General features: G+C 43.1%; 1 protein-coding gene across 7 annotated transcripts in view; it reads right to left on the bottom strand.

Annotated features, from left to right (window-relative positions):
• The window catches only part of KCNMA1 (potassium large conductance calcium-activated channel, subfamily M, alpha member 1), a 772,904-nt gene that overhangs the window by 103,492 nt on the left and 642,203 nt on the right, over positions 1-27,209 (bottom strand). For 4 of the 7 annotated variants that reach the window (XM_010834188.1, XM_010834189.1, XM_010834190.1 and 1 more), the window contains one exon: positions 1,122-1,215. In XM_010834188.1, the coding sequence (XP_010832490.1) occupies positions 1,122-1,215 (94 nt within the window). Of the gene's footprint in view, positions 1-1,121; positions 1,216-5,812; positions 5,900-27,209 lie in introns of all 7 variants that reach the window. The other 3 variants (XM_010834186.1, XM_010834191.1, XM_010834185.1) reach the window with 1 other exon arrangement.

The following is a 27,209-nucleotide window of genomic DNA, read 5'->3' as shown; positions in this document are numbered from 1 at the left end:
CCTAGAAAGCTGGTTGTGGAGAGGCAGGAAGAGGTGAATGCTAGGAAAAGGTAGGGAGGAGGAGGAATTCATCCTGATTTTTGTATCAGTCATCAAAGGGAGGAGACTGGCCAGTGGCAATGAGAAGAAGAAAGCACCATGAAGATGGCAGGTGTTTCCATGGCAGGCAACATTTAGGGAAAGTGCAAATCTGAAATCATCCCTGTTTCACTGAGGTGCTGGAGAGTGAGGATGATGGGGAAATAAGCACTAGGATTGGCAGATGAATCAGAGACAAAAAAAAGGAGAGGAAAGATGAAGAGGCCGAGAAGAGGAACCAACAGAAGTCTACTGAAAAATTGGCTTCACTTGCCTTTTCCTAGAGGAAGCTGCAGTCAAGATAGAGAGAAGGGAAGAAAGGAAAGAAGGAAGGGAGCAAGTGAGGAGCAGAGAGAGGGGCAGAAGGAGGGAGGGAAGGAGAGAAAGAGAGCAGAAGAGTGCACACAAGCTGTATTCCATAATTAATATTGCTTTTAGCCTGAGCAGAAGTGGATTACTTTTGAACTTTGCTTTGGCAAGTCCACAGATTATTAGACTTTTTTATCAGTCAAAATCAATTAACAGAAATTTGATTTCAATTGACAGGATAAAGAGAAGGTAATCTTCAGGTTCATTTTTGATTGTGATGATACATCTCACATATGGCCTTAAGTACAGAAAACAGTCCTCGGAGGGACTCCAGCAGAAAGAGACTTGCCGGAGGCAAACTAACCACACACATCCCTCTGATTGGCTGCTGCCGTCATTAGTGCCACTGCTGTTTAGGAACTACACATAGACAGGACATGGTGACAGCTCAGACTTTAAAGCCTATGTATTTTTCAAACAGCTTTTCAAACTGTTTTTCATGACAGAATTTTTTCAGCTCTATCATTAACTGCTGACAAGCTGACAGAATAAATACTCCAGCCTTTAAGAAGCCATCTAACGATCTCGTCCCCTCCTCCCCTGCGAGCTTACTAGGGAGGGGAGCCGCTGGGCCCTGGAGGGTTGGGTGGGGGGGCGATGAGAGGAGATGGAGTGAGAGGGGGACCTGCCACCAGGGGACCCACTGCACAGCCCGGGCCCCCATCCATCCTTACCTCATCAGCTTGGGCGACGAGCTGGGTGAGTTCCGCATGCCTCCGTTGCGCTGCTTTTTTTTGGGTGACAGTGTCGACGGCTGTTCATCTTCAACTGGAAATACAGGCAGCTCATGAGATTATGAACAGTTTGAGGACAGACTGTGAAATACAGGCAAGATATCAAAGGACACACACTTACGGCTCAGTCACTCACTAGGAATTCGTGGCCGTGTCTTAGGACCCAATGACAAAAACCAAGGCGTTAGTCAAAGAGCCCGGCTTAGAGGAGGTGAGAGCATCACCTCTCAACACTCCAGCATTTGAACATGCACTCTCAAAGACTAAAACAGTTTATAAACACCCTGCCAATAGAAAGAACAGAAATTGCAAAAATATGGATGTATATATGGGAAGACGCCATCATTCTGCTTAGAATTCATTTTGGTTCCTTTGCCTTGCTGGATGACCAAAAATCAGAAACAGAGTTGTCTTTGAAGCAGCAGCATGAGAGCTGCCAGCTGGCTGCTTCTGCAAATGAACCAAAAAAACCGGTTCCTAATTCCTGCACGCCAGAGGAAAAGAGCCTTGGAGAGGCAAGGATTGGAGGCCTTAACAGCCAATGTTTCAATCCATCAGGACTGGGAACATTGGTGGGTTCTGGCTCAAGAATCCCAGCCCAATGCAGCTCTTGTCCCTCCACCTCCCAGGAGAGAGGGCCTGTGGGGCTGTGCATGTGGGGTCCTTTCTCAATTCATTAAGATGGGAGAAAGGGGCTGCAAGCACCCAAACGAAGGAGGAGGTTGCCAGTGAATGATATCTCTGATGATGCGGGGGATTGCAGGGAGAGGGGTGGTGGGCAGGAGAGCAGGGCAGCAGAGACTATTGGAAACCACAGGTTGTTTTCCAAATGTTTAAACCACACAGATCGCTAAGCAATGTGAAGCTCTGCTCACAAACAACACAGCATACTCTACTGCTTTTGCCCAAAGACACCACTAAGAAGCTCTGGAGATGTAGTAGCCTGCATCGTACCTCTTTTTTAAGAGAGCTGCTTGATAATTAGCAGATGCATACCCAGCCTGTCACCCAAGGGCACCAGCAGCAAAATCCTAGTCTTCCTCTCCCCACCCCCACGATTCAGGCTAAAGCTGTAATGTCAAGAGGGAAAAGCAGGATCCTTGGATTCTTATTGTTGACTGCAACACAGACTGGGAGGAAGCATCCCTGAAACTCAAAATGACATGCAGTTACCTTAAAGCTAAGAGGAGAAATATTAGCAGCGACAACATCAAAAGAAGCTTGATAGGTGTTAAAGGTGTACAAGGCTTAAGTGGGGGAGGAGATGCCATCTCAGCTGCTTGATATTATCCAGGAAGACCCATATCAGAACGTGCATGATATGGTACTTCCCTGAAAACACTAAATACATTTAATGTTATGATATATGGCCTCAAAGAGTTTATAATAATCCAGTGTTAGTGTTAGTCACTCAGTCGTGTCTGACTCTTTGTGACCCCACGGACTATAGCCCGCCAGGCTTCTCTGTCCATGGGATTTCCCAAGCAAGAATACTGGAGTGGGTAGCCATTCCCTTCTCCAGGAGGATCTTCCCAATCCAGGGATCGAACCCAGGTTTCCAGCACTGCAGGCAGGTCTGAGTCAACCAGGAAAGACCATGATAATCCAACTACCCTTCTTCCAAGTATCGCCTTGGTACACTCCTTTATTCTACTGTCAGTCTGGGGTTGTCTAACTTTTGGCTGACACAGGAAATGGAACAAGAATGTAGTTGGAAGTGAGAGCATGACTGGAAGAAATAAAGGCAGATAAATGACCTGCAAATGCCCTTAGCCCTTACTCTCTATCACCTGCTGCTCCCCCTGCACAGGCTCCCCTCCCTCACCCCACCCCATCTGCCCGCCAGAGGCCCAGGCTCAGGCTGTGACCCTATCAGTCACTTAGGTCTCCAGGAAGGAACTATGTGGCTGGAAGGATAACGCATCTTATCAGAAATGAGTATCCACAAGCAAATCACAGAGACTAAACAGCACTTAAAAGATTAAAGGAAATAAATAGAAGCCACATAAATGGTATTGAAAAAAATCACTTAGAGGCGATATGCATCTCTCAGCAAGCAAGCAGGCACTCTGTTCTTGACCTGCATTTATCTTCCTTTCCTAGGAGAGGGGCCAGGCATCCCAGGCAATGATGGAGTAGAAAGGGAGTAAGACTGAGAGACAGAGAGAATGTGTACGGGTGTAAGTGTATTTTTGCACTTTTCCCACCTTGGGATGGGGTAGAAAGTCTTGCACTGACTACCCATGTAATACAAAGTCATCTTTTAATATGGACCACTTGCAATGCTTGTATTTTGTTCAAGATGACCTAGATTAATTGAGTAGCATGTGAGTTGATCTAGTAGGAGGTAGAAATTCTTTTCTTCTTATCACACAAGCCTTCTTATAGTTAGGATGAAATGTCCATAAAGGTTTTTTACCTACCCTAGCCTAGCTTTAGTCAAGTCCACCAGATGTTGCCACGGTTTTGTCCAATTATACAATAAGCCTGTGTTTGTAGGAAGTCACAGTCTCGGGCATTTCTGCTGGATTCTTTTGCTTAACTTTACTTTCCTCATTTACACTGGGCTAATGATACACAACCCTCTCTTGTTAAGTGCCCATTAATCTGGCACCTGGTCGCTATCTGTTTACCTGCAGTGATCTTCAGAGGGAAGACTTGCAAGTTAATACCTGTTCGCCAGCTCCAGGAAAACACCTAGTTCTGGTGCTAAAGTCAGGCACCTACTATGCAAGGAAACGATTTATTTTCATCACAACTCAGAAAGCTCATCCATCATAATCATACTGCATTTAAACTGGGATTTGTTCTCTTAAATGAAATGCATGTTCAAAGGTTTCCTCGTGTACTGGAAATGCAGATCTGTTCCCTGAAGAGATGGGGCAGGGTGGGGGGGGGGTGTGGTGCAGGGAAATGTCTCCAGCTTAAATATATGAACGCTGTGTAATGGAGACCATTACACGTGGCTTAGATCCCACCAGAGGAGCCGTGATCACTTCTGCCTCCTAAGTAGGATATAAACCATATTTAATTATTATCCTTTTATATGGATTCCATCAATTTCTGCATATTTAAGGAAAGCAGATTGAGGAAAACTTTTAGTTAGGCTATAAAATATAATTTTCATTTCACGGCTTCTGTGACTACATGAGAGGAATAAAAATTGAATTAAAAAGGGAGACTTACTTTGGTGAAAGACAAGTATTAAAGGAATGGGCTACTACCTCATGCCAACACACACATCCAGGTTCACAGTTAGCCTGGTTTCTGGCTAATTATTATACACCTCTGTCTCCGGCATTTCCACTAAGGTCCTCCTGCTGTGGAAGCAGTAGGAAGATAAGATCTTTTAAAGGAACCTGACTTACCAGCTTCTTTAAAACACAAACAAGTTCAGGAATCCAATGTGGAATTTTTATAGGAGCTGAACTCCATCCAGTCTCTGAGTACTCATAAAATTCAAGGGCTTGTTTTTGCACATCCCTAAGTATAACACTTAATGTGCTGTTGTAACTTCCCAGTGCTCACTTGTCTAATAGGCACTGAATCTAACAGTTTTACAGTTTGGGAAGACTCAGTGCTAGAAAAATGTCAGGCAAATCTAATGAGCCTTCAGATCCCTTGGTTTGCGCTGGAGTTTAATTTAAAGTTACAATGATGTTTTAACATGTTTGCTTATACTTGACTAAAGAGGATTCATTATTTCAATGACATAACCTCCAGACAATGTTCTGGGAATTGATTTAAGATGTGGTGGTAATTCCAACAGCCTTAATGCAGAGCCGAGCATCTGTAACAACATTTTACTCAACTTTTCATCGGCACTTTTTTTAAAGTAAAAGCAAGGCAACGTCTTCCAGAAACACTGGCCAGAACTCCGGGCTCCCTTCAAGATGATCATATACTTTACTGCACTTTTTAAAAAAAGAGAAATCCCTTTCTTTATTGGCCTAGCCAACTTGCAAACACTGTGTAAAGGTTCATCAATGCCTCTTCACGGGCACTTTGAGTAAATTGGGCAACAATTTCAGCTTGCCTACGTAGTCCAGAGCTGACCTGTAGTGGACCCAATTCTCAGCTCCAGCCTGGGGCACATTCCTTTGTCCCTGTTTCCTCAACAGGGTTTAGGGGGATGATGCCCTCTGAGACTTAAAGGTGAGTTTGTTGGCTGCAGTTAAAAAATAGTTCAAAGCAAATAAACTCGGAAATGTAATAAAAGGCAAACAACCCATAAACATGAGTCAACTGGCTATCTTCATTACGTTATTAATCACCACATCTGGCGAAACCCACATCTGCACACACTTAGCAGATCATTAGTAATGTCATATTCACACTGGAATCACTCAGAGTAAGAGGCATGCAAAGTGGTTTGAACGCAGAGGCATCGAACTAACAGGGCTTCCGACTGGAGTCCTGTGCAAGCTGCGAGTTTGGGGGGAGGGTCGTTTTAATGATTATTTATCATTTTGTATGGGTTTTCTCTTTGGTATTTTGCTGCCCAACAAGCTAGATGCATGCTGAAATCCACAGTAGCACATCTTCCTTCTCCCCCTGAGCTCAGCATGTTAAGGTAGAACATTAAGGGGTGCAGTTATTAAAAATTGGGATGGATTCCAGAGCTCCTTCACCTGGCTCGATCACAAGCTGAGAACTGTGAGCTGTGTTCTTGAACTCAAATGGGTCTTTGGGATAGCGTGATCTAGCTCCAACCTTGACTGCCAAACAATAACAAGAAAAGAAAACTGAAATTAATCCTTTGTGAAATTTTTCATTGGAAAAGCTCCAAACCAGTTTTCACAGTGAACAAAATTATAGTTTTAAATTAAAATGGAAGTTTCTTCCCTCACAGCTAAATTGCAGGGTTTTTCCTTTTTTCCCCCCGATGACTTCTTGAAATTCTTTTCGCTGCATTATTGTCATCGATGTCAGATGGGATAATGTGTCAGAAGACAATCTTGCTTGTGTCATCATTTCCCCAAATATACAGAGTTCCTTTCTCCCCCCATGATATATACAAGACACAGACAATTCAGTTTTGCAGAAAGACCAAACTCATTATCTTCTAAACACTGCTAAAATGCATCCTCCTGAATAATCATTAGAGTCCAAGTCATCAACCCTCAATGTGAAACTATCATTTTCATCTCAAACCACTGGCTTGGTTAGCTCCCTTGGTTGTGATACCGCTGCTTAACTTGCATTAAATGCCAGGGGTCTGCCACCCCTAAGAAAGGGTGATGTGTCACATCTCCATGTATGGTGAGTGATATCAGTGAGAATCGGGTGTGTGTTTTCAGCCTTTCAGGGCGTGAATGCTGTTTTACTAAAAATGGCAACTTATGAAATTGTGGGACTAGAGATTGAACAAGTGTGCTTCCTGTTGCCTGGGTTTATCAAACTTCCCTTCCTCCCAAGAAAAATCAAGTAAGTTGTGGTAATACAGTCACTTTTCAACAAACTGATTCATGATAGACAAAACTCCCAGGCTGATTCAACCTCTCTATAGGATGACTGCCTCAGACTTTCACTAGGAAATCTGGGCTAGCAAATTCCAAGGTCTTACAGTGTAGCCAGGAAAGAGAAATCCCTGGCTTGCAGCACACAATGGCACCTATTTTACAAAGGGACATTTCCTGTCTTACAATTATAGACCACCAGAACCCTGGCTGTCTATCACTCAAACCAGACGAGTGAGAGGGTATGAATGTTCCCATAAGCAATGAAGGCAAAATAAGAACAAGAACAACAAATGCCAGATAAATAACCCATCCTGTGAGTTTGGTCATATAACTGCTATAAAGGAGCACTTAACGATTGTTTCAGGATGAATCTTGTGGTGGGAATGCTATGTGCCCATCAATGGGCTGAGCAGCTACAATAAAGTAAGACAGGCATCTGAGCCAAGTTCTATGCCTACAAGGTCAGTAGGCAGCTCAAGAACACGGGGAAATTAAAGTGGGTGATATCCCGGAAGTAAGAGTTTCTGGTCTGACAACCTAGTGTATGTGTGTATATGTGTATATGTGTGTGCATTCAGTAGCATCTGACTCTTTGTGACCCCATGGACTGCAGCCCACCAGGCTCCTCTGTCCATGAGGTTTCCCAGACAAGAATACTGGAGTGGATTGCCATTTCCTTCTCCAAGGGATCTTCCCAACCCAGGGATCAAACCCACATCTTTTGCTTGGCAGGCTGCTTCTTTACCACTGCACCATATTTCACCAAGAAGTTTGGTGAAGCTTTTGCAGTATTATTGATAAAATCAATCCCCCCAAAATCTGATTTTTTGGAAACATCATGGTGAATATTAATACAGAGCTCATTAAAAGATGAAGGATACTGCGTACCCAAAGCAATGTGAACACTAATAATATCACCAACACAATATACATAACTCTCTACAACTGAATAATCACTTTACCAGGTACAGTATCAGGCAGGATCATTTTACAACTTCTAGCTGAGAAATAGTAAATACATTTATTTGGAAAACCTAGAGGATGGAGGCTGGAAACAACAGACCTGTTACCATGTAAAATGAGGGTGGAAAGAGTCCCCAGGCTGCCTGAGTCCAGGCATGGGGCGTAGCACCCCACGGGAGACTGAGGGGGCAGGGAAGGGGAGGCTTGTTGGAGCTTTTTCATTTCTGGCTTTTGTGAAGCTAATAGGAGAATGGGGAGGGAGACTTTAAGGAACAATGGGTTATGTAGAAGTTAATCACAGGGTATATTTCTGGCTCTATTCACTGCCTAGGAAACCTGAATTGTGTAAGTTTGAGGCCATCAACACAGAGTAATGAAAGAATTCAGCTCCTGCATGGGAGAGAGAAGAAATACTATATAAATATATTAACAGAATCCACATGACCTGGTTTGTAATGTTCTCTACAGAAATACTGTGGCCTAACAGATCCTCAAGAATCAGATCTGGTGGTATAGATGTACCTTCTGTACCGACGCAGCCCATCTCAAACCACAGCCTCCTGTTCTATATGCATCCTGGTTAGAGTCCAACATTCCCCAGTCTCCTGTATCTAGAATCTCAGCTCAAATATCTTTACTAACAATCTGACCTGTCATTACAACTTGCCCGGTGCTCTTGCCCTGCTCAGTATTCGGTAGAAAATTTCTTTTGGCAATCCAGTTGCCTTCGGTACTTTTCTTTTCTTTTTTTCTTGGAATAACTGTCTCCATCACCTCAAGGGCAAAGAAGAATCTCAAGAAAAGATTACAATGCATAAGCTTCTTAGAGATGAAGACAGAGAAAACAAGGAAAGTTTAAAAGCAAATACACAGTGGAAGTGAGAACTGCAAGAACGTCTTTGAATTTTCACTATGGAGTTTGGAGTTGGGAAGACAGTAGAAGAAAGCTTTTACTTTGAATTAAACAGAAGAAAATGTATAGGAGTTCAACCAAAACAGCCTCTTCTCAACTTTCCTCTCCTTCTCTCCCTGCTTGCTACTCCCAACACCAATAAAGCTTTGAGGTCAAAAAGTGTGTCTCACTTCTTTCTGCAACCCTGACACATGTAATACATGTTTTGTGGGGACAAGCTTCAGAATAAGGATGAAATCTGCCAAGTTCCTGGCACCAACAGCTGCCGTCTTTCTTTTTATATTTCTCAAGTTCTGGAATCAGCAAACTATACTGTGGAACATATTCGTGTAGAGCTTATAAGCTAAAAATAATTTTTACATTTTTAAGTGGTTGAGGGGAAATCTAAGGCAAATGATATTTCATAACACATTGAAATGATATGAAATGGAACCTTCAGTAGCTCTAACTGATGTTTTATCATTACATGGCCACAGGCATTTCTTTACCTAGTACCTCTGGCTGTTTGCACTCTACAACACAGAGATAAATAACTGCAACTGAGACCGTGTGGCCCGCAAAGTGTAACACATTTACCCTTGATAGCAAAGGTTTGCTGATTCCTGCTCCTATCTTCTCACATTTTCCTAGCTTTCCAGTTTTCAAAAAGGACAATGCTCTTTCCAATCTGCCAAGATAGCCAGACAATGAAAGCAACACATACGGAACTCACTTCCAGTGCACAGATGTGGAAAAGTCGGGAGGGAAGTCAAGTCAGGAGGGAAGTCGGGAGGGATGGAGTATTAATAGTTTAGAGCCTCGAATGTCCTTCCCACCAAATCTGCTATTTGTCCGGCAGGCTCCCTTGCCTCGGGGGGGACCAGTCAGGTGAGTTTCTCATTTTCTCGTGTGAGCTAAGTTAGAGCCCTCCACCGTGCACTTTGAGAATCAAGGCCAACCACATCCACCATGAGCAATTCCTCGGAGCTGTCAGTGTGTGCTCCAAGTCCACCCGGCAAGAGCCCATCCAAGACAACAGATTAACCATTAGACTAGATATGTTGAAAATATACAGCGTCAACCTTTCCCCAGCTAGCTCAGAGCGATATATAGATGATTATTTCAACCGTCAGCTGCCGCATAGATTTAAACCCCTGCACAATAACTCCCGGGTTCATCTGCCCCTTGTCAAACTTGCACAGCTTTACTTGCAGGGTACATGGTGTGGCAGTTTCACTGTGAACCCAGAATGATCCAGACGGCTGCTGTCTTTTTGTTAACAGGAAGCCAAACTGATGAGTTTGTAATGCATTTCTTATCAAAAGTACTTTCAGAAGAGAAAATGTGCCCCATACGTTTGGCTAGAATTTCACATCGACTAGATTATGGGCTTAATCAGAACATCTCTGTGATTTTCTTGGGGAAACAGATAAATTCTGCATTCATCCCATTCAAGTCACTGTATGCCCATAAGAGACGTATATATGAATTTATAATTATTCTTGATTTTTTCCCCTCCTGCAGTATACTTAATAAAAATCATCAGTTGGAGTCTACGAAGCTATGGTGCTGAATAGGTTCAAGTGTGCTAGTGTATTTTTTAAAGTTAATGCTGTTCCTTTTGAGCTGTGTGTCTGAAATGACCATTGTGAATAAAGGGATTGTAATTTTCAACTCAAATGTTTAACAAGGACAAAATGAACCGTAATGGAATTTATGGAGTCTGTGAAGGAACTCTCTAATATGGTTTATTATCAAATAGATTTGGATTTACTGTAGGACAAACTGGTCTCTCTGAAATGTATCAAGAGAAAATGCCTGGAAGGTGCTGAACACTGTTCAGGAACAATTAAAGTGCTCACATAGATGGCAGAGCCGCCGGTTGTGCTGGGTTTGTTATTCTAACCCCTACTGACTTATGAAATTCAGTACTTAAATGCCAACACTAAAATCACTATTTGTCCTGCCTTTATTTGAGATTCTAACATTTTATTCATCATGCATTTTTTTGCATTTTGATGCTTTAAAATACTGCATGAACCTATTATTTATCTTGGGGCTTCCCTGGTGGCTCAATCAGTAATCACCTGCAATGAAGATGTGGGTTCAATCCCTTGGTCAAGAAGACTCCCTGGAGAAGGGCATGGCGACCCATTCCTGTATTCTTGCTTGGAGAATCCCATGGACTGAGGAACTTGGCAGGCTACAAGTCCATAAGGGTCACAAAGAGTCGGACACAACTGAAGTGACTGAGCACATGTTATTTATCTTGATGACTAAGGTTTTTGGTGACTCCTTAGATTTGGTGCCTCAAGCAAGTGTCTCATTCTTCCCACTCTGGCCGCAGCCCTGCCTGGCCATTTCTCAAGAGTGTTCTAGGCACTGGACTCTGCCTGTGGTTACAGAGAAGTTATCTTAATTTGCCTGTGTGTATACATGCTCCCTTGTTCAGAGCTGGACAAGGCAAATGTGAAATATGACTCATTCTTTTGATCACTTCATGCTGTCTGTATAAGACTGTTCAGGAAAATCCTTGCAAGAAAGGCTTCCTTGTGGATTTACAGATTGTCAGACACCCAAAGGAGTGGAGGAAAGATCATGCTGCCTCCGGAATTTGAGATATACCACCAGCCCAGGGTGAGAATCAGAAGACAAGCAAAGGGTCAGGTCTCCCGGACTTAATTTCACACCTCACATCAAATTCTCCTGCTGAACACAATGTATATTTACATTTCCACTTTGAGGTAAAAGTTTCTATTTGCTTACATGTGTTGACTCAGTGGATACCTTCCTTCTCTTTTTGTTTTTCCTCCCCCTAAACGGCTTCTAGTAAACAAGACTGGCAGAAGATGTCAATCAGATTTTCATTTCCATTTTCACTTTGGTATTTATGTCTTCAGAATTAATGCTTGCCCCAATGATTCTATTTGAAGATCAGCCTAGGATCTAATTGTGTGTATGTTAAATTATTTTCTAAACCATAAGACGCTATACAGAAAAGGACCATTATTATTACTAATATCATTATTATTATTGGTTCATCCATAAACACCATATCTGCCACTGAGCCAGTCTTGTCAAGAGCCCCCTAGCATTCTATCATGTATTCCACATGACTGCACTGATACGCTCTCTGAAACTCAGATAAAGGTAAAATGCATGGGTTTTTAGTGTAACCCAGGCGCACTGCATGGCCTGATGAAGAATGCCCTGCCAGACCACTTTAGAAATACTGCATGCTTTTAACCTTGGGAGGTAAGGACCAGTCTGGGTTGTGACTTTACACTAGACACAGCATTTAGTATATTTCCTAAGGGCATATTCACCTTCTAAAGATGTTCTCAAACTATAAAACCATCATCCGTATTCTACTATAATTTATCTTCAGACATAGCCCCTGCCACATTTGAAAATGGGAGCGCACAGCAGGACATTGCTGGTCAACACAGAGCAAGCGGAATGTAGGTGCGGGGCTGGACTGGGTTTAGGCATGAGCAGGCCTGACCCTCCCTGGGCTCAAGGCTACACTAACAATACCAACCCAGGAGCACCCAGGTCTGTGGACTTCTCCTCCAGATCATTTGCTGTCAGAAGTCTGTTAGTGAGAACAGCATGAAGACATGGGTTTGTGGAGTAAGGTGACCTGTTCAAGCCCTAACTCTGATCTTCATTAGAGGTCTCATCTCCTACACAACTCCCCCAATGTCACAAGATCCATGCTGAACAGATGAGAACACCAAAATCTGGAGATGCTGTGGGCTTAAGCGAGATAACCAGTGACCATATGCTGAGGACAAATACTGTCTTGGTGTGCTCTGCATAGCACCATCTGGCTGCTCCACCAGATTTTATATGTAGGACAATCTTTAAAGATTATCCATAAAAATATGGATTTTAACTGTTTAAAAACCTTGCAAAAGACTGGGCTCCCATCCTAGGAAGGTAACTGTCTCATAGGACATGAGCTCACCAGCTCCTCAAATGCTGCCTCCTGGACCCCCAGTCACATGGCAGGTACCCCATGTCAGCATCTCTGGCTCTGACTCCAGTGACACTCAAGCGTGCTATTCCTGAGACAAGGAGCATTGGGGTGGAAGATCCCTCTACATACATCAACTACTACTGAGCTGCAGTGAGGATAATGGTTAAGCACACAGGACTTGAAACCACTCTGTTCGGTCTGAACTTGAGTATCTGGTAAATTACCTAAGTTCATTTTTCTCACCTATAAGCTGGGAATAATCTTTCCTCACAGGGTGGTGGTGAGGATAGATTGAAAAAAATGAAGAAAAGGGAATAGCTTGAAAAGTGCTAACAAGAGTTCCTGGCAGGCTCTTGATAAATGTTACCCATCATTATTATCTTGGCTTTGAGAAGTCAAAGTAATTAGAGCTCTTCACCATTACAAGGCCAATCTGCTTTATTTTGATTTTGTCCTACTCAAATGGGTTCACAAACTCTCCTCTGCCCAAAGCAACTGAGCTGGTATCCAGCCACTAGAATGGGGTGAAATTCACCACTCCACCCCCATTCTCTACGTCCTGTCGACAGTCACCTTTGTCCCATATTTCATATGGCCCCAGTGAACTGCTCGGGTCAAAATAATTAGGCTATGCCAAGTGTCATAAAAGCAAGAAAAGCCAGAAAATGTTTAAATGGGCCTCAATTGAAGAAGGCTGGAACCATTCAGAGCAACAACAAATGAAAGTCAGATGGAAACATGGAGAAGCCCCACTGTTTCCTCTAAATTACAGGAAATTCATGTTGCCTGATTGTGAGGGGCTTTTCCTTGATTTCTCGTGGGAGGTCATGGGATTGGGCATGTGCCTGGGAGATGATAGGAGGGGCAGGGGGATGATGAGGTAGAGTGTGGCGACTCCTCATCTGTTCCTTCCTTTCACCTCCCTACTCTAACTACCCTTCAAGAAACAGGTTAGCTTGCTTCTTCAAGGGAACCTTCCCAGATGACTGTAACAAGGCAGAATCCTTAATTTCTTTAAAGTCCCTTGGCACTTCTCATCTCACACCCCTTTGATATCTCTCTCTTTTTTTTTTTTGCATTATTATTTGTTTCCCATTTTCCATGCCTTCTCCCCAACTAGACGTGTAAGTTTCATAACGCAATCTACAAATTTCTGAATCTCTTATAGTGCTGAGCCCCTAGTAAAGTTTCTAAGAAATAACTCCTAGTTACCAAGGAGGTGTCATTGCAGAGGGAAAAAGCACAGCCAAGTGGTGAGGAGCCCAGGTCTAGGTCCAAGCTTAGACCCACTGTGTAGCCTTGGCAAGACCCCTCCCCTTCTGAGGACTGGCAGTAAATAAGCATAGGAGTTTTTCAGCTCTGCTTTGTAACGGTTCTGGGCTTAACCTTCTCTTCTGTTACTTGCCAGATATCACAGGAGCCAGCCATGGACTGAAGGCCTCATAACCCTACAACCACAAATAATTATCCACAACTTCCTACCCAAAGACTCAACCCAAAGCACTAAAGACTAGGAAAAGTAGGATTTCTGGTCCAAGGGAAATGGTTCTCAACTCCTCCTTTCAATAGAAGAAACTGGAGAACTCTATAGAACACCAAAGCAATTCAACACAAATCCTGAGGGATCAGAGGTTAGGCATTTCTTTTTTTCCAAAATCTTTTTCAAGATGTACAATAAAATAGATCCACAAGTCTAGCTGGAGTAACAAGCCAACTGCATTAAAGTTATCTATAATTGGGTAAAATTCACAAGTTGTATGAAATAACAAGGTTGCATGATAATATCAAGTGAGGGCTAAATGATACCCGCTAGACAGAAAGGGTGAAAAGGTCTGAGAGGTCAGGGAAAATAAGACTGGAAACAAGAGTTGGATGGCGAGAGATGTCAGTCTCATTCACCTGTGTATCCCCAGAACCAAACACAGGGCCTGGCACTCAAGCTGTGATGCTGAATAAACTGGGGGTGGGAAGGGCATGCTAGGTGGGGAGGTGAGCTGGAGCAAAGAGAAGGAAATGGGGGGTCACTAAGTCTAGGGACTAAAGGAAAAGCAGTTTGGCTGGAGTAGGAAGGTTTATTTAAAGGCACATTTGGGGGACATAGGAACACAGAAAGTGTACAGGCTTTGAAATCCAAATGGAGGGATTTGGATACTACTTAGTAATAATCTGAATCCTCTGGAAGGTATTTTTCCTTTGATTTCAATACTCAGATCCAGAGAGGACAGTATGAGGTTTGCATCTTGGAAAAGTCTATCAGAAATCCCCGTAATTCAGTCTACTTTCTTTCTGGCCACTTAGAAGTTATAAAGGTTCAAGACAAGATGCACCGCATGTGCACGGAATTGATAAGGAAGAGGCCCCTGGCAACCGTCCAGGTCTATTGGAGGCCTTGATTTTACTCTAGAGAGTAAAATATTTCACAGGAAAATAAAGTTATTTAATGCCTGGGCAAGGGGTCTTGTGAAACCCACAGGCTGCTTCCTCAAAGCCCAGCCAAGTAAATCTACCCTTGACCCTGGGTGGTTATTTCCTGTCTTCAACTATACATGTTGATCCCAGTCCATATACACAGAACTTGAAGCTACAAAACTGATTGCAATCAATACTTTGAAAAACATTTTCAACAAAGCCAGTGTTTTCAAGTGGATTCACTGCAAGGAAATGTTGCCCCCAATCCTATACTTCATGGTTTCACCTAACCAATAACACTTCAGGATTTTCTCTGCCAAAAGCATATAAGTGGATAAAATAAGAATGTACATGATGTCATCTGGATCCTTAACCTACACCCCTATAAATTAGTATGCCTAGAAAAAGTTTTTTAAAAAACTCAGAGAAAAATTCCTATAGTATTCCCAAAATTAATGGTTTCAAAGTTTTAAATTACAAAAAGAGTAAAATATTTGCATTGAAATTTCTCCATTTGACAATGAAGAAAATAAACCCAATATATGAGTCATCCTGGAATGTATTTTAATTCCCCCCTTACATAATCTCAATAAATCCACTGTCTCCTAAATAAGCCATGTTTATAGCAAACACCCTGTAAAAAAGCAATACTGTAGATTAAAGAAAAAAAAATAGTAAAAATATGTAGTTATGTCTTTAAACAAATTTAAAAGATTGAAAAATTACCCGTGGGTGGATTAAAAACAAAAAACAAAAGTAAGTTTTGCCTGTACATTTGTTTTTCCCCACTCACTGTTGACAAGCTGATCAGCCTTTGTGTGGATAATCTTATCAGAAAACAAAAACAAAAAACCCTCTGAGCCTGTTTGTCAGAAATTTAGTCCTGGCCCAAGGAGAAAAGCAACCTTCTTTGGTTAACTTGGATTCCAAAGTAATTCTTGATGAAAGAGCATTATGTTAAAATCATTTTTATATAGCACATTAATCTGGAACAAAAGCCCCCTTTATAAAAATGACCCTCATTATCCTGGTATGGAATGAAGCCTAGGAAATTAATTTGTATAAATAAACATTAGTTAAGAATGAGACTTGCTGCATAACAATGATCAGATGGCAGAGGTAATCCAGTCTTAGGGGTGAGAATATGGTATTGTGTAGTTACCTTTTAACAACAGCAACAGTTATTTAACTAGGACTTGTTCCAAATGAGCCTTAAATCAAGCAACTTGGATTTAAGGAAATCTTTGCAATTTAAAGGTGTCGCCTTATTTGAGGGCTGTCTCCTCAACAGAAAAACAAATGAACATAGTTTTAGAAATTCATTGCAGAGAAATAAAGGAGAGAGAATCTGTAAAAGAAAAAGCAGGGAGTGGACGGCTGAGGGTAGGACCTAGAGTGAGCCAGGAAGGTTTCATTTATAGAAGAGCAGCGCCACCTGCTGGTAGACCGGTATTTCGAGGCCCTCTGCAGCGTGGGGGCCATCATCTATCTTGCAATCTATGCATAAATATACAGTGGTAGTTTTCAGCTGCTGTTATACATAAGAATTTTATTACCAGTCGGCAGATTTCTAACACACTGGTTGCACTTTAATAATCCTCTATTACCTGAAGTATGGGTTATATAAAAACCTAGAATGTTAATTGTTGACAAACCAATTCTAATACGTAAAGCACTGTAAGTCACCCAGTAAATATCCAAATAAATCAAAAGGGATGGCTCTTTTTCCTCTAACAACATGTTATTAAACTCCACAACTTGATCACTTATATAAAAATAGTGTTCACACATTTCAATATACTAAGAAACAAGGAAAAATGCATCATAATCTTACTAATGGAGAGCTTTCCCTTCATTTACAATTTAGAGGAAAATGTTTTTGCAGAGAATATTTTTCCCATCTTTAAAAACTGGACTTAAACCAATGTGTCACTTAGGGAATTTTCTCATATAACAAAACCTGAGTTATAAACAACTAAGATTGCATCTGTAAAAGGTTATATTTTTTAAATGGCACCATAGGAGTCACAGAGCATATAAGTCACTGATAGAGTGAGAAACAGTACCTGTCATTTTTTCCAGAAAAAGATCATACAAACGCGATAGCAAAGGAACACAATAAAAGGAAGAAACAGGAATGTGATAGGTGACTCTGATTAGATCAGCAAAGGAAACTGTGAAATAAATTAACACCCAAGCACCCGGGAAAGGCATATTGCGGCTTTATGGCAAGTGATCGGTATGCAACAGAGAAGGCTGGTGATTTTGTAAGAACGGAAATAAAGTGTAGGCTGCGAAATCTGGTGGTGATAACTAATGACCACACTACTTACAACTCTGATTTGATCTCTAACAGAAAAAAATTAAAAAGCACTCTACAGGATAGATGTATCCAAATAGGAATCGAATTTTTCACTTGAAACGAAAAAACCCCAAATGGGATCAAAGGACCCCAGAAAATGAAAAATGACAGTTCCTATGTTGCCGTGATTTGATCTCAAGCCAAACGACCATGCTGATAACATTCCATAGCTTAAGAAGAAGGTAGGGCTGTTCTTGGATGGGAAGTGGGTGAGTGCCACTGCCCATTCAGCTGATGGGAAGCCTGCTCTAATTTCAAAAACTTATTGAGATTTAATCTCTAACAACTACAGTGAAGAAGAAGCTGGTCCAGCAACCAAAGGGGCATCCCTTAACACACACACACACACACACATACTCAATTTTGTTATTTCTGAATTGAACTGTGGAATCCCTCCACATTCCATTCTTCCACCTAAGTTGGGTAAGACATGTGTAAAGAGAATCAAACGTCAGAGTGCCTCCTGTAAGCCTACGGCATCTCCAGTTACCTATAACAGGGGACTTGAGGAGGAGGGTCTTGAGCATGAGCAGAGAGCATCTTCTCTCCCGTTTCAGCTGCTTCCCACTCATGGGGAGAGACAGGGTTGCCAGGAGCAATTCCAGGTAGATGTGGAAGATGTGTGGGACTCTGCAATCTAGGGCTGTAAAGACTTGAGTGGGTCATCCAGTGTATTAGCACAGCGAGAGAAGGTCCCTGCAGCTGACTGGGGTCTGAGCGATTAAAGGTACAAGCCTTGCCTTCAAACCAGTTGGGACAAATTCAATTAATGGGGGATCAGAGTTCGATGAAAGCAGCTTGTTTGAGTTAGAAATGTACTGCAGATCTGAAGGGCTTTGTGAGGTTACTCCAGGAGAAGTGAAATAATGGGTCTGCCATGCATTCCCAACTCGCACCTCAACCATTAAGACTCAAAGGCCTGATAACATATAGAAGGGAACGTATCAGCATCCCCAGATCTACCACAGACTCCAAACACTCAGCCTACCAGAGAAGCAGTGGAAGAAAGAAGAAACAGTGGTCATTTCTGCATCCAGCTCATCAAGAGTACTCTAAGCAGTCAAAGGAAGCAGCTGCTCAGAAACAAATGTTTTGGTCAAGACAGCATGAGGAAACAAGAAGCAAGACCTCTAAGCTCATCTCTTCTTGTCTCTTGAGATTCATGCCTAATAAACTGTGGAAACATAATCCCAACACAGTGTATATGTTATTCAGCAAATCTGTGTTGAATTCCTACTGTGTGCCTTGGCTGCTGTGTGTAATACACTGGGAATCCAAAGACCAATGAGAGTTGTGTGTGCGCACTGTTTATTTCTACAAAGCTCAGTATGAAAACTGCTCTAAATGAGGCTTATAGCAAACTAGAGGTCCATCAACAGATGAATGGATACAGCAGTTGTGGTACATATAGACAATGGAATATTACTCAGCCATAAAAAGGAACACATTTGAGTTCATTGTAGTGAGGTGGAGGAACATACAACCTTTTACACAGAGTGAAGTACGTCAGAAAGAGAAAAGCAAATATCGTTTACTAATGCATATACATATGGAATCAAAAAATGGTACCAATGAGCCTATTTTCAATGAAGGAGTGGAGAATAGAGAACAGACTTGAACACAGCACGGGAAGGAGAGGGTGGGATGAACTAAGAAAGTAGCATTGATATATATACACATTGATACATATGTGTAAAATAGATAGCTAATGGGAAGTTACTGCATAACATAGGAAGCCCAACCTGGCACTCAGTGATGACCTAGAGGGATGGGATGGGGTGGGCGAGAGGGAGACTCAGGAGAGAGGGTGTGTGTGTGTGTGTGTGTGTATATACACACATACATACATATATAGAGTTATGACTGATTCACATTGCTGTATGGCAGAAACCAACACAATACTGTAGAGCAATCATCCTCCAATTTAAAATAAATAAATAAACGAGGCTTATAAGAACTGTTAACAGAATTAGAGAAGACACATCCATTTGAGGGGGGTGGGGCAGTGAAGAAGTCTTCACAGAGATGGCGATATTTGAACTATGTGCTTAAATCAGGAGTCAGCCAGTGTTTTTCCGTAAAGGTCAGGTAGTAACTATTTTACTTTTGCTCTCTGTTGCAACTACTCAACTTTGTGGTTTTGACTTGAAAGCAGACATTGATAATATGCAAATGAATGGCTGTGACTGTGTTACAATAAAACTTTATTTACTAAAACAAGGAGAAGGGCCACAACTGGCTGGCCTCTGCTTTAAAGGATGGATAAGTTTCTATCAGCTAGAAAAGCAGAGGAATCACAGGCACAGGGGAAAGTTATAGAAATGTGTCTATAACGAAAACTAGACATTTTTTAAAGAAAAGTTAGATGAAAGATACATGGAGAATGGAACTAGAAAAACAAGGTGACGTCAAACTGTGAAGGGCTTTGAAGGCTGGAGGTTGCCCTATTGAAAATGAGAAGCCATCAAAAGTTTATTATTTTCTCCTTTAAATGGGATAACAACATGATGAAATCTGTGCTTTAATATAATAAATGCAGTGGCGGTTTAGTGGCGAGAGAGACTAATTAAGTGGCGGGCAGCGGTAGTATAACAGATGAGAGAAAAAATGAGGGCTTGAAGTTAGCAATGCCACTAAGGAGAAGAGAGGGCTTGAAATGTAATCTGGAGACCAAACTAGATGGCTTGGCCATCAGTAGGATGGAGGAGAGAGCAGGATCACACAGAACCCTTAGGATTTCAAAATGTGTATCAATACTTACTCAAGCCATCTCTAGACTGTCCCCACATCAGGTCTGCTCAAAAAAAGAGACAAAGGCAGGGTGTAGGTATTTGGTACCATTGACCCTGATCCTTGCACTAATCTTACTAACAGGGAAATCAACAAGCAGAAGAGCCCAACTTTTTGTAAAGAAATTTGGAAGAGGTGATGTTATGAAACCTCAACACCACTCAGGCCTCAAAGATCAGCTGAGATCAAGATCACCATCAAGAAAAGAAATTTGGATGGAATTTAAAAGGAAAGAAATGTTCTCTCTCCCAGTCCTCTGTTCCCCTCATTTGCTCTCCGACCTTCTTCCAAAAACATACTGAATTCACCATCTCTATGTCTACTTTAGAGACGGAAAAGTCATAAGGCAACTTCAGTAAGATAAAGAATGATGAGAAACAGAGTCACAGTTGGTCCATGAGGTCCTATTATCCTTTTTTCAGAAGAGGAGACTAAGGAACAGAGAGGTTCTAAAGCTCGTGCAAAGGCCCATGAGAGCAAGGGATGATGTCAACTCTGGGACTGCCTAGATAAAATAAGACAATGTCGGCGCCTAAGGCATTATTCTTATGATAGCAATCAGCATCTGCCAAACATCCATTTGGTGAACAAATCAAAACATGACTGCATCAGGACTGTTCTCTAAGTCCCCAGAAAATGTACAAATCTCACCCCTTCTCTCTTTTTCCCTGCCTGAAGGTTCCCAAGAATGTCAAGCTTTAATTGCCAAGGAGATCACTTAGTTCACTACACTAAGTGAGTGGGAATAGCTTGGGAGTTCCCTACTATAATGCAGAGAAAAAGACAGGAGATGTTAGCCTATCAGAGATACATCTTTGTGTTCATGGGAGAAATCCGTGAAGGAGCGGCCCTCCCAGAAACTAGCACCTTGCATATTTCACATCTACATCCCTAGACCTCCAGGCCACATAACCTGAATCTCTACCTCCTCCCTGTCTGCATTCATGGCAAGTTTCATTCTGTCATTTTCACTGTGCATCTCTTTTCTCTGCGGGTCATTGTACCTCCTTTTTCAGGAACACCTGTTTAGGGCTTGGGCTTTGAAGAATCGCTGTGAATGTGTTCTCTTAGTTGGATATGTTATAAGCCATATGTGGAAACTGACTCATCTGCACTGAAGAAATGACCAGATCAACCTTGACAAAATGCAAGAGCAATTCAAAACCACTCAAAGGTAAGGGAACGCTTGGTACATCCTGAGAGAGCTCTGTGAGCAATGGAGAAAGCTCCCTGCCCACTTCTTATCTTGAGAAGAACACACAGAAAAATGATACAATAGAAAATATCCATGAGACATGAAGCCTTCGGACACCTTAAGGTGGGAGGAATTGTCATTCTGGTGCTGTAGGACTCGATTTGCCCACAAGTCACTGTCAATGATCTTAATAGCCATGAAGCGAAAGTGTTAGTCGCTCAGTCACGTCCGACTCTTTCCAACTCTATGGACTGTAGCCCAGCCTGCCAGGCTCCTCTGCCCGTGGAATTCTCCAGGCAAGAATCCTGGAGTGGGTAGCCATTCCCTTCTCCAGGATATCTTCCAAAGCCAGGGATAGAACTCTGGTCACCTGCATTACAGGCAGATTCTTTATTATCTGAGCCACATGGAAGCCATGAGTGGCCTTAGATGTGTCTCCACATTTCAGCAGGTTGACCGGGTCATCTACAAATAGTCACAGCTCTCTACAAATGGACCCATTTCTCACATGACCCCACCTGATGAATTATTATGTTTGTGTCACCCTGACTCACATGAAAGTGGTCAACTTCATCAAAATTAGTAAAACTGAATGCAAATACCACAAGTCCTTGATTTTCTGGGACAAACACACTACATACATGAGCGTACTTTGTATGGTGGTATCCCTGTCTTTCCTCATTTGAAACACTGGTGGTTTTTGTCTACTGTGATTTTATTTTATTTTATTTTTTGGTATTTGTTTCTAGATCTTCTTTCCCAGTACTGAACTTTCACAAAGAATATGGATTGTAACTCCTAGCTGATGATTTTTCAAGATCCTTCAGTTATGTCCTAGTTTTTCTTTTTCTTGCTGTATTATTCCCTCTGAATCTTCTTGTACACACACATGCATTACATCTGTATACCTGTATCTGTACAGATGTACATACTATATTGTAAGCGGCTTAGAAAGTTTTAGAAACTTCACAGATCTGGGGCCATCTGGTTTCTGGCAGACCTTCTATTCCTTTAGCTGATGGCTGAGAATCCTTCATTCATTCATTCATCAAATATTTACTGAACTGGACCCCTTCAGGCCATCTCCTATTCAGGTATTCTTGCCAAAACACAAAGCCCAGCCAAGAATGCGAGTGTAGTATATTTCTGGCCCTGGAGGGAAGGCAGGCAGTCCCCCAGGTCTTTTCTTGACTGAGTGGCAATCCAACTGGCTCCAGCCCAGAAAGCTGGCAAGGGCTCGAATGGAGATCACATTCAGGCAAGCAGTCGGCTCCACTCCCAGAAGACAGCCCTTGCTTGGTGGTCTGCAGAGCGCCCCTGTAGGTACCATCTTATGTGGCTCCAGCTCCGAGGAGCAGTCTTTCTCACTTCACTTCTAAGTCTTTCAGTGTAGCTGATCGTCCCTGACGCAGACCTGCCTCAAAAGCTTGCACTTCGTGCACAGGGTTTTCTCTTTAGCTTTAGGAGTATTTGGTGGTGCTCATCCTATCCTACAGAACGGGATAAAACCAGGACTTTCCGTTTTATGAGAAGAGGTTGGAAGAGTTTTCCTTTTGCTATTTCCCTTGGTGGTGCGAGGGTAGCTCCTCCTATGGATGACCAGATGACATGATCAGAGAAGGAAGGCCACTTTGGAATCTCCAGACCCTTTTTCCCCAGCTCATCTGAGCTAGACATCAGAAGAATGCCTCCTCAGAACAAAAATCTAGGGGTTTGTCTAGAAGCTCTCTGCAAACGAGGCACTATTTATCAAAAAGCCTTTTTGATGCTATCTGAAATTTCAACTGTGTGGCTCTGACAACGCTGAACTTGTTTCTGTCCATTCAGATTCTCTTTGAAAAAATGTTTGGCTGGAGAAGCAAAATTTTGGTAAGCAAATGTGAGGATGGATGATGCCTTGATTATCTAAGTAATTCAACATGATGGAGCACCCAGTGGCTAAGACTTTGCACTGCCACTGCAGGGGGTGCAGGCTCAAGATCCCCTGGTCAGGGAACTAAGATCCCATCAGTCATGTAGCATGGCCCAAAAAAGAAAAATGTTGGTTTAGGAGTAGACCTCTGAGAACATGGCATTTTCAGCATGCATGCTCTACCACTGCTTGAGAGCTCAGGATCCGTGTGCTTTTCTGTGCTGTTTCAACCACCTTTTGGGCTTGAAGGGGTGCATAAATCCTCCAGTCCTGGATGCTCACATACAGACACAGTGAACTCAGATCAAATTCATGTGCACTGAGAAATGAAAAAGAAGATAAAATTGCACCATGGTACTTAGAAATGCCACATGACTTCCTCGGATTGTTTGTGGCCATACTTCACAGGAAATGTGTTTTGTATTTCCACGGGAGTTGGATAAGTGGTTGGAAACGACGGTGGATTCTCAGTGAATGGGACATGAAGCACTTGATTATTTTCTTCCCTCCATAGATGGAAGGAGATGTTCTGTCTTTCTGAAAAAGATGGGAGGAGAAAGTCGCCTTGCCATACACAGGGATTTTCAAAAAGAATCCCCAGGAGCTCTAACTGAAGCCACTGCAGGCAGCTTGAGCCACGACCCTCAGGCTGGTCACATGCCCCGCTGGTGGCCCTCCTTGGTTTTGTTTTTGCTGCTCAGCCTGGGTCAAGGCCATTCATGCCAGTGATTCAGAGATGCCTGGCTCTATCCCCATCAACACACTCAAGATGTGGGTCTTGCTGGAAAATGGGAGGCTGGTCAGGGAGGAAAAAGAAATACTGATTCAAAAAAGAAAATTGATGGAGTGGGTCCCCAAGACCAAGGGCAGTGGAGGCAACCCAGTAGGTCTCTAGTCCCAGCCGTATTGTTGTTATTGTCGTCCAGTCACTAAGTGGTGTCTCTTTGCAACCCCATGGACTGCAGTATGCCAGGCTTCCCTGTCCTTCACTATCTCCTGGAGTTTGCTCAAACTCACATCCATTGAGTCAGTGATCCTATCTAACCATCTCATCCTCTGCTGCCCTCTTCTTCTTTCCCAGCCATGACTTCAGGAAATTCCCTAGAAGACGACTTCACAGAGCCCCAGTCGGAATCACAATGACTACTGGGTCACCTGGGGAGAATTAAGCTCAAGAAATTTAACTAATGGAATTCAGCCACTTCAGTGCCATTAATTCAAGTTTCTTTTAAAAGGATTTAATTTCTTGGAATTGTATCCGGATAATGTGCTTCAGCTGCGAGTCCTAGAGGCTGTTAGATGGAGTCTTCCTTCTTTGGGCTTCTGAGGGGAGCTTGCTCCCTCCTCCTCCTGGCATAGCCCCAACTCGCTGGTCTTCTTCACTCTCACAGCGGGGTTACTCAGGACCTCCTCAGGTGCAGTCCTTCCTTCCATGCCTGCCATGGAGGTCTTCCCAAGACAAAGCCTCTATGGCCCATTCCCCTAGCAAATACCTAGAATGCTTTTTATGCTAATAAGAGGGCCCTACTCAACCTGTGATTTTTCCAGTAGTCATGGACAGATGTGAGAGTTGGACCATAAAGAAGGCTAAGCACTGAAGAATTGATGCTTTTGATCTGTGGTGCTGAAGAAGACTCTTCAGAGTCCCTTGGACAGCAAGGAGATCAAACCAGTCAATCCTAGAGAAAATCAACACTGAATATTCATTGGAAGGACTGATGCTGAAGCTTCAATACTTTGGCCATCTGATGTGAGGAGCGGACTCACTGGAAAAGACCCTGATGCTGGGAAGGATTGAAGGCAGGAGGAGAAGGGGGTGACAGAGGATGAGATGGCTGGATGGCAGCATTGACTCAATGGACATCAGTCTGAGCAAACTCTAGGAGATAGTGATGAACAGGGAAGCCCAGTGTGCTGCAGTTCATCGAGTCACAAGGAGTCAGACAAGACTGAGCAACTGAACAACAACTCACCCTTCAAGGCTCTTCTGCTGGCACTCCCGGGCACAGGTCTCAAGCTCTAGCCAAACTAGGTGGCCAGCTGTTGGGAGGCACCAGCCACCATCCTCTGCTGCCACACCCTCTCTCATGCTATGAGGCAGGACACTCTCTGCCTCCCATTCCCCAAAGCACATCTGAACTGCTCCGTCCTGTGGAACCTTTCCTCAGCTGACCAATAGGAGGTGGCCTCCAGGCCTGCCCTCCCTCTCTCACAATAATCCCCACATTATCTCCAGCTCTCAGGACTGGAACCCTCGTCTTTCTTCCCCTTCCTTGGAGACAGATTGACCTATCCATCTTCTTCAGTAAGTCAATCTGCTAAAGGCTGCAGAACTAACCATCCAGCCTGACCTCAAATCCAGCCCCACCACTGACTCACTGTGTGGCTCCTGGCAATCTCTTAACCTCTCTGTGCCTCAGTTGCCACACCTGTCAATGCACAAATGTGTCATTTACAATTGCTTCAACTGAAAATAAAGATTACTACCTCATGGTAAAGATTAAATAATATTTGTAAAGGGCACAGAATAGCACCTGCAATGCAGAAAATGCTACATGGGTGTTCAATTTAACAACAACAAACACACATGTATACACACACCCCCTTGCAGTGTTAGCAGAGTCCCTTGCACATAGTAAGAGCCTCCCTGGTAGCTCAGTGGTAAAGAACCTGCCTGCCAATGCAGGTGCTGTAAGAAATGTGGGTTTGATCCCTGGGTCGGGAAGATTCCCTGGAGGCGGGCATGACAACCCACTCCAGTATTCTCTCTGGAGAATCCCATGGAAAAAGGAGCCTGGCGGGCTACAGGCCACAGGTCACAAACAGACATGACTGAAGTATATAGTAAGAGCAGATATTATACTAAGGCCAGTCTTAACGTGAATCCAAGTTAAGCAACTGGCCATTTCCCAGCACTGCTACATAAACAAGCCTTGGGTCCTAGATGATGCAAGATATATACACTAAGAGGTGCCAACCTTGCTTCAAAAGGGGAAAGTGATTTTCCAGCAAATTTTAGTAGCCCTTCTTCCTTCCTCACCAATGAGTATGACCTGTGTGTACTCTCTACATCCACTCTATTCTGAAAACAGTTCCCATTATGTCGTTCCGTGCTTCATCGCTTGTAGGCTTAAACGCGAATCAAAGAGATCCCAAACGCTGAGAACTTTCCTATAAGCATGCTGGCAAATGTCCTAAATCTGTTGGGCCAGATGACAAATGTCCATCTCAGATCAGAGAAGCATCCAACTGACATGATGGGCACCATATGAGAAGAGAAGGTCCCAAAGCCTGATTGAGACCAGAGCGCTCAGATCAACTGCTCATTTCCGTCTGGATGGGATTTGCAGGGAGGATGCAGTGTAGCCTGGGCCGCCGCCCTGCAAGCCTCTCTCCAGTGGCTTTACACCATCCTCAGTCTGATGTTAATTCAAGACAATGCCTCATCGCATCACAACAAATTAGCCACAGACACGCGATAGCAATCAACTCAGGGGGCTGTCCTGAATGCGGGCTGGGGGATTCCCTGTCTCCACGAGCCACACGCTCCCACAGATGTTTCTAAAAGCCTCTTCCCAGAGGCCCATTTAGAGAGAAATTAAATGCAACTTTGACTTAATTAACGTTTTAAATGATAATGAATACAATGTAGATTCATAGAAGGCATTTACATTGTGTTGTAAAATTGATAAAAATTTAATAACTCTTTGTTAATAAGTTATGTCTCCCCAGACCCATAAAAGCCTAAGGCACTGCAAACTCCAGCCTGGGTCTAATCCAGGCTCCTGGTGCAGGTGGAGAAGGGAGGCAGAGATGGACTTGACATTTGCTCCAAGCCTGCTCTAATTCAAACCTCTGCTTGTTCATCAGGACTTTATTTCATACAGTAAAGGTCAGGATTTGGGCTCAAGGCACAGCCTTGACAAGAAAGCTCAAGTGAAAGGCGGGCTGGCCCTGGCATCTGTCGCCTGTTATAGGGGAGAAGGGGGGAGATGGCGAGCCAACTGGCCACATCTGCCCTCCACCATGGAGGTAAGAGGCAGGGTCCCCTGCCTGGTGGT

The sequence above is a fragment of the Bison bison genome, unplaced genomic scaffold (genome assembly GCF_000754665.1).
Source record: "Bison bison bison isolate TAMUID 2011002044 unplaced genomic scaffold, Bison_UMD1.0 scf7180017864029, whole genome shotgun sequence".
Lineage (NCBI taxonomy): Eukaryota > Metazoa > Chordata > Mammalia > Artiodactyla > Bovidae > Bison > Bison bison.
The sequence above is the reverse complement of the archived record's forward strand: the minus strand, read 5'-3'. Positions and strand labels throughout refer to the sequence as shown.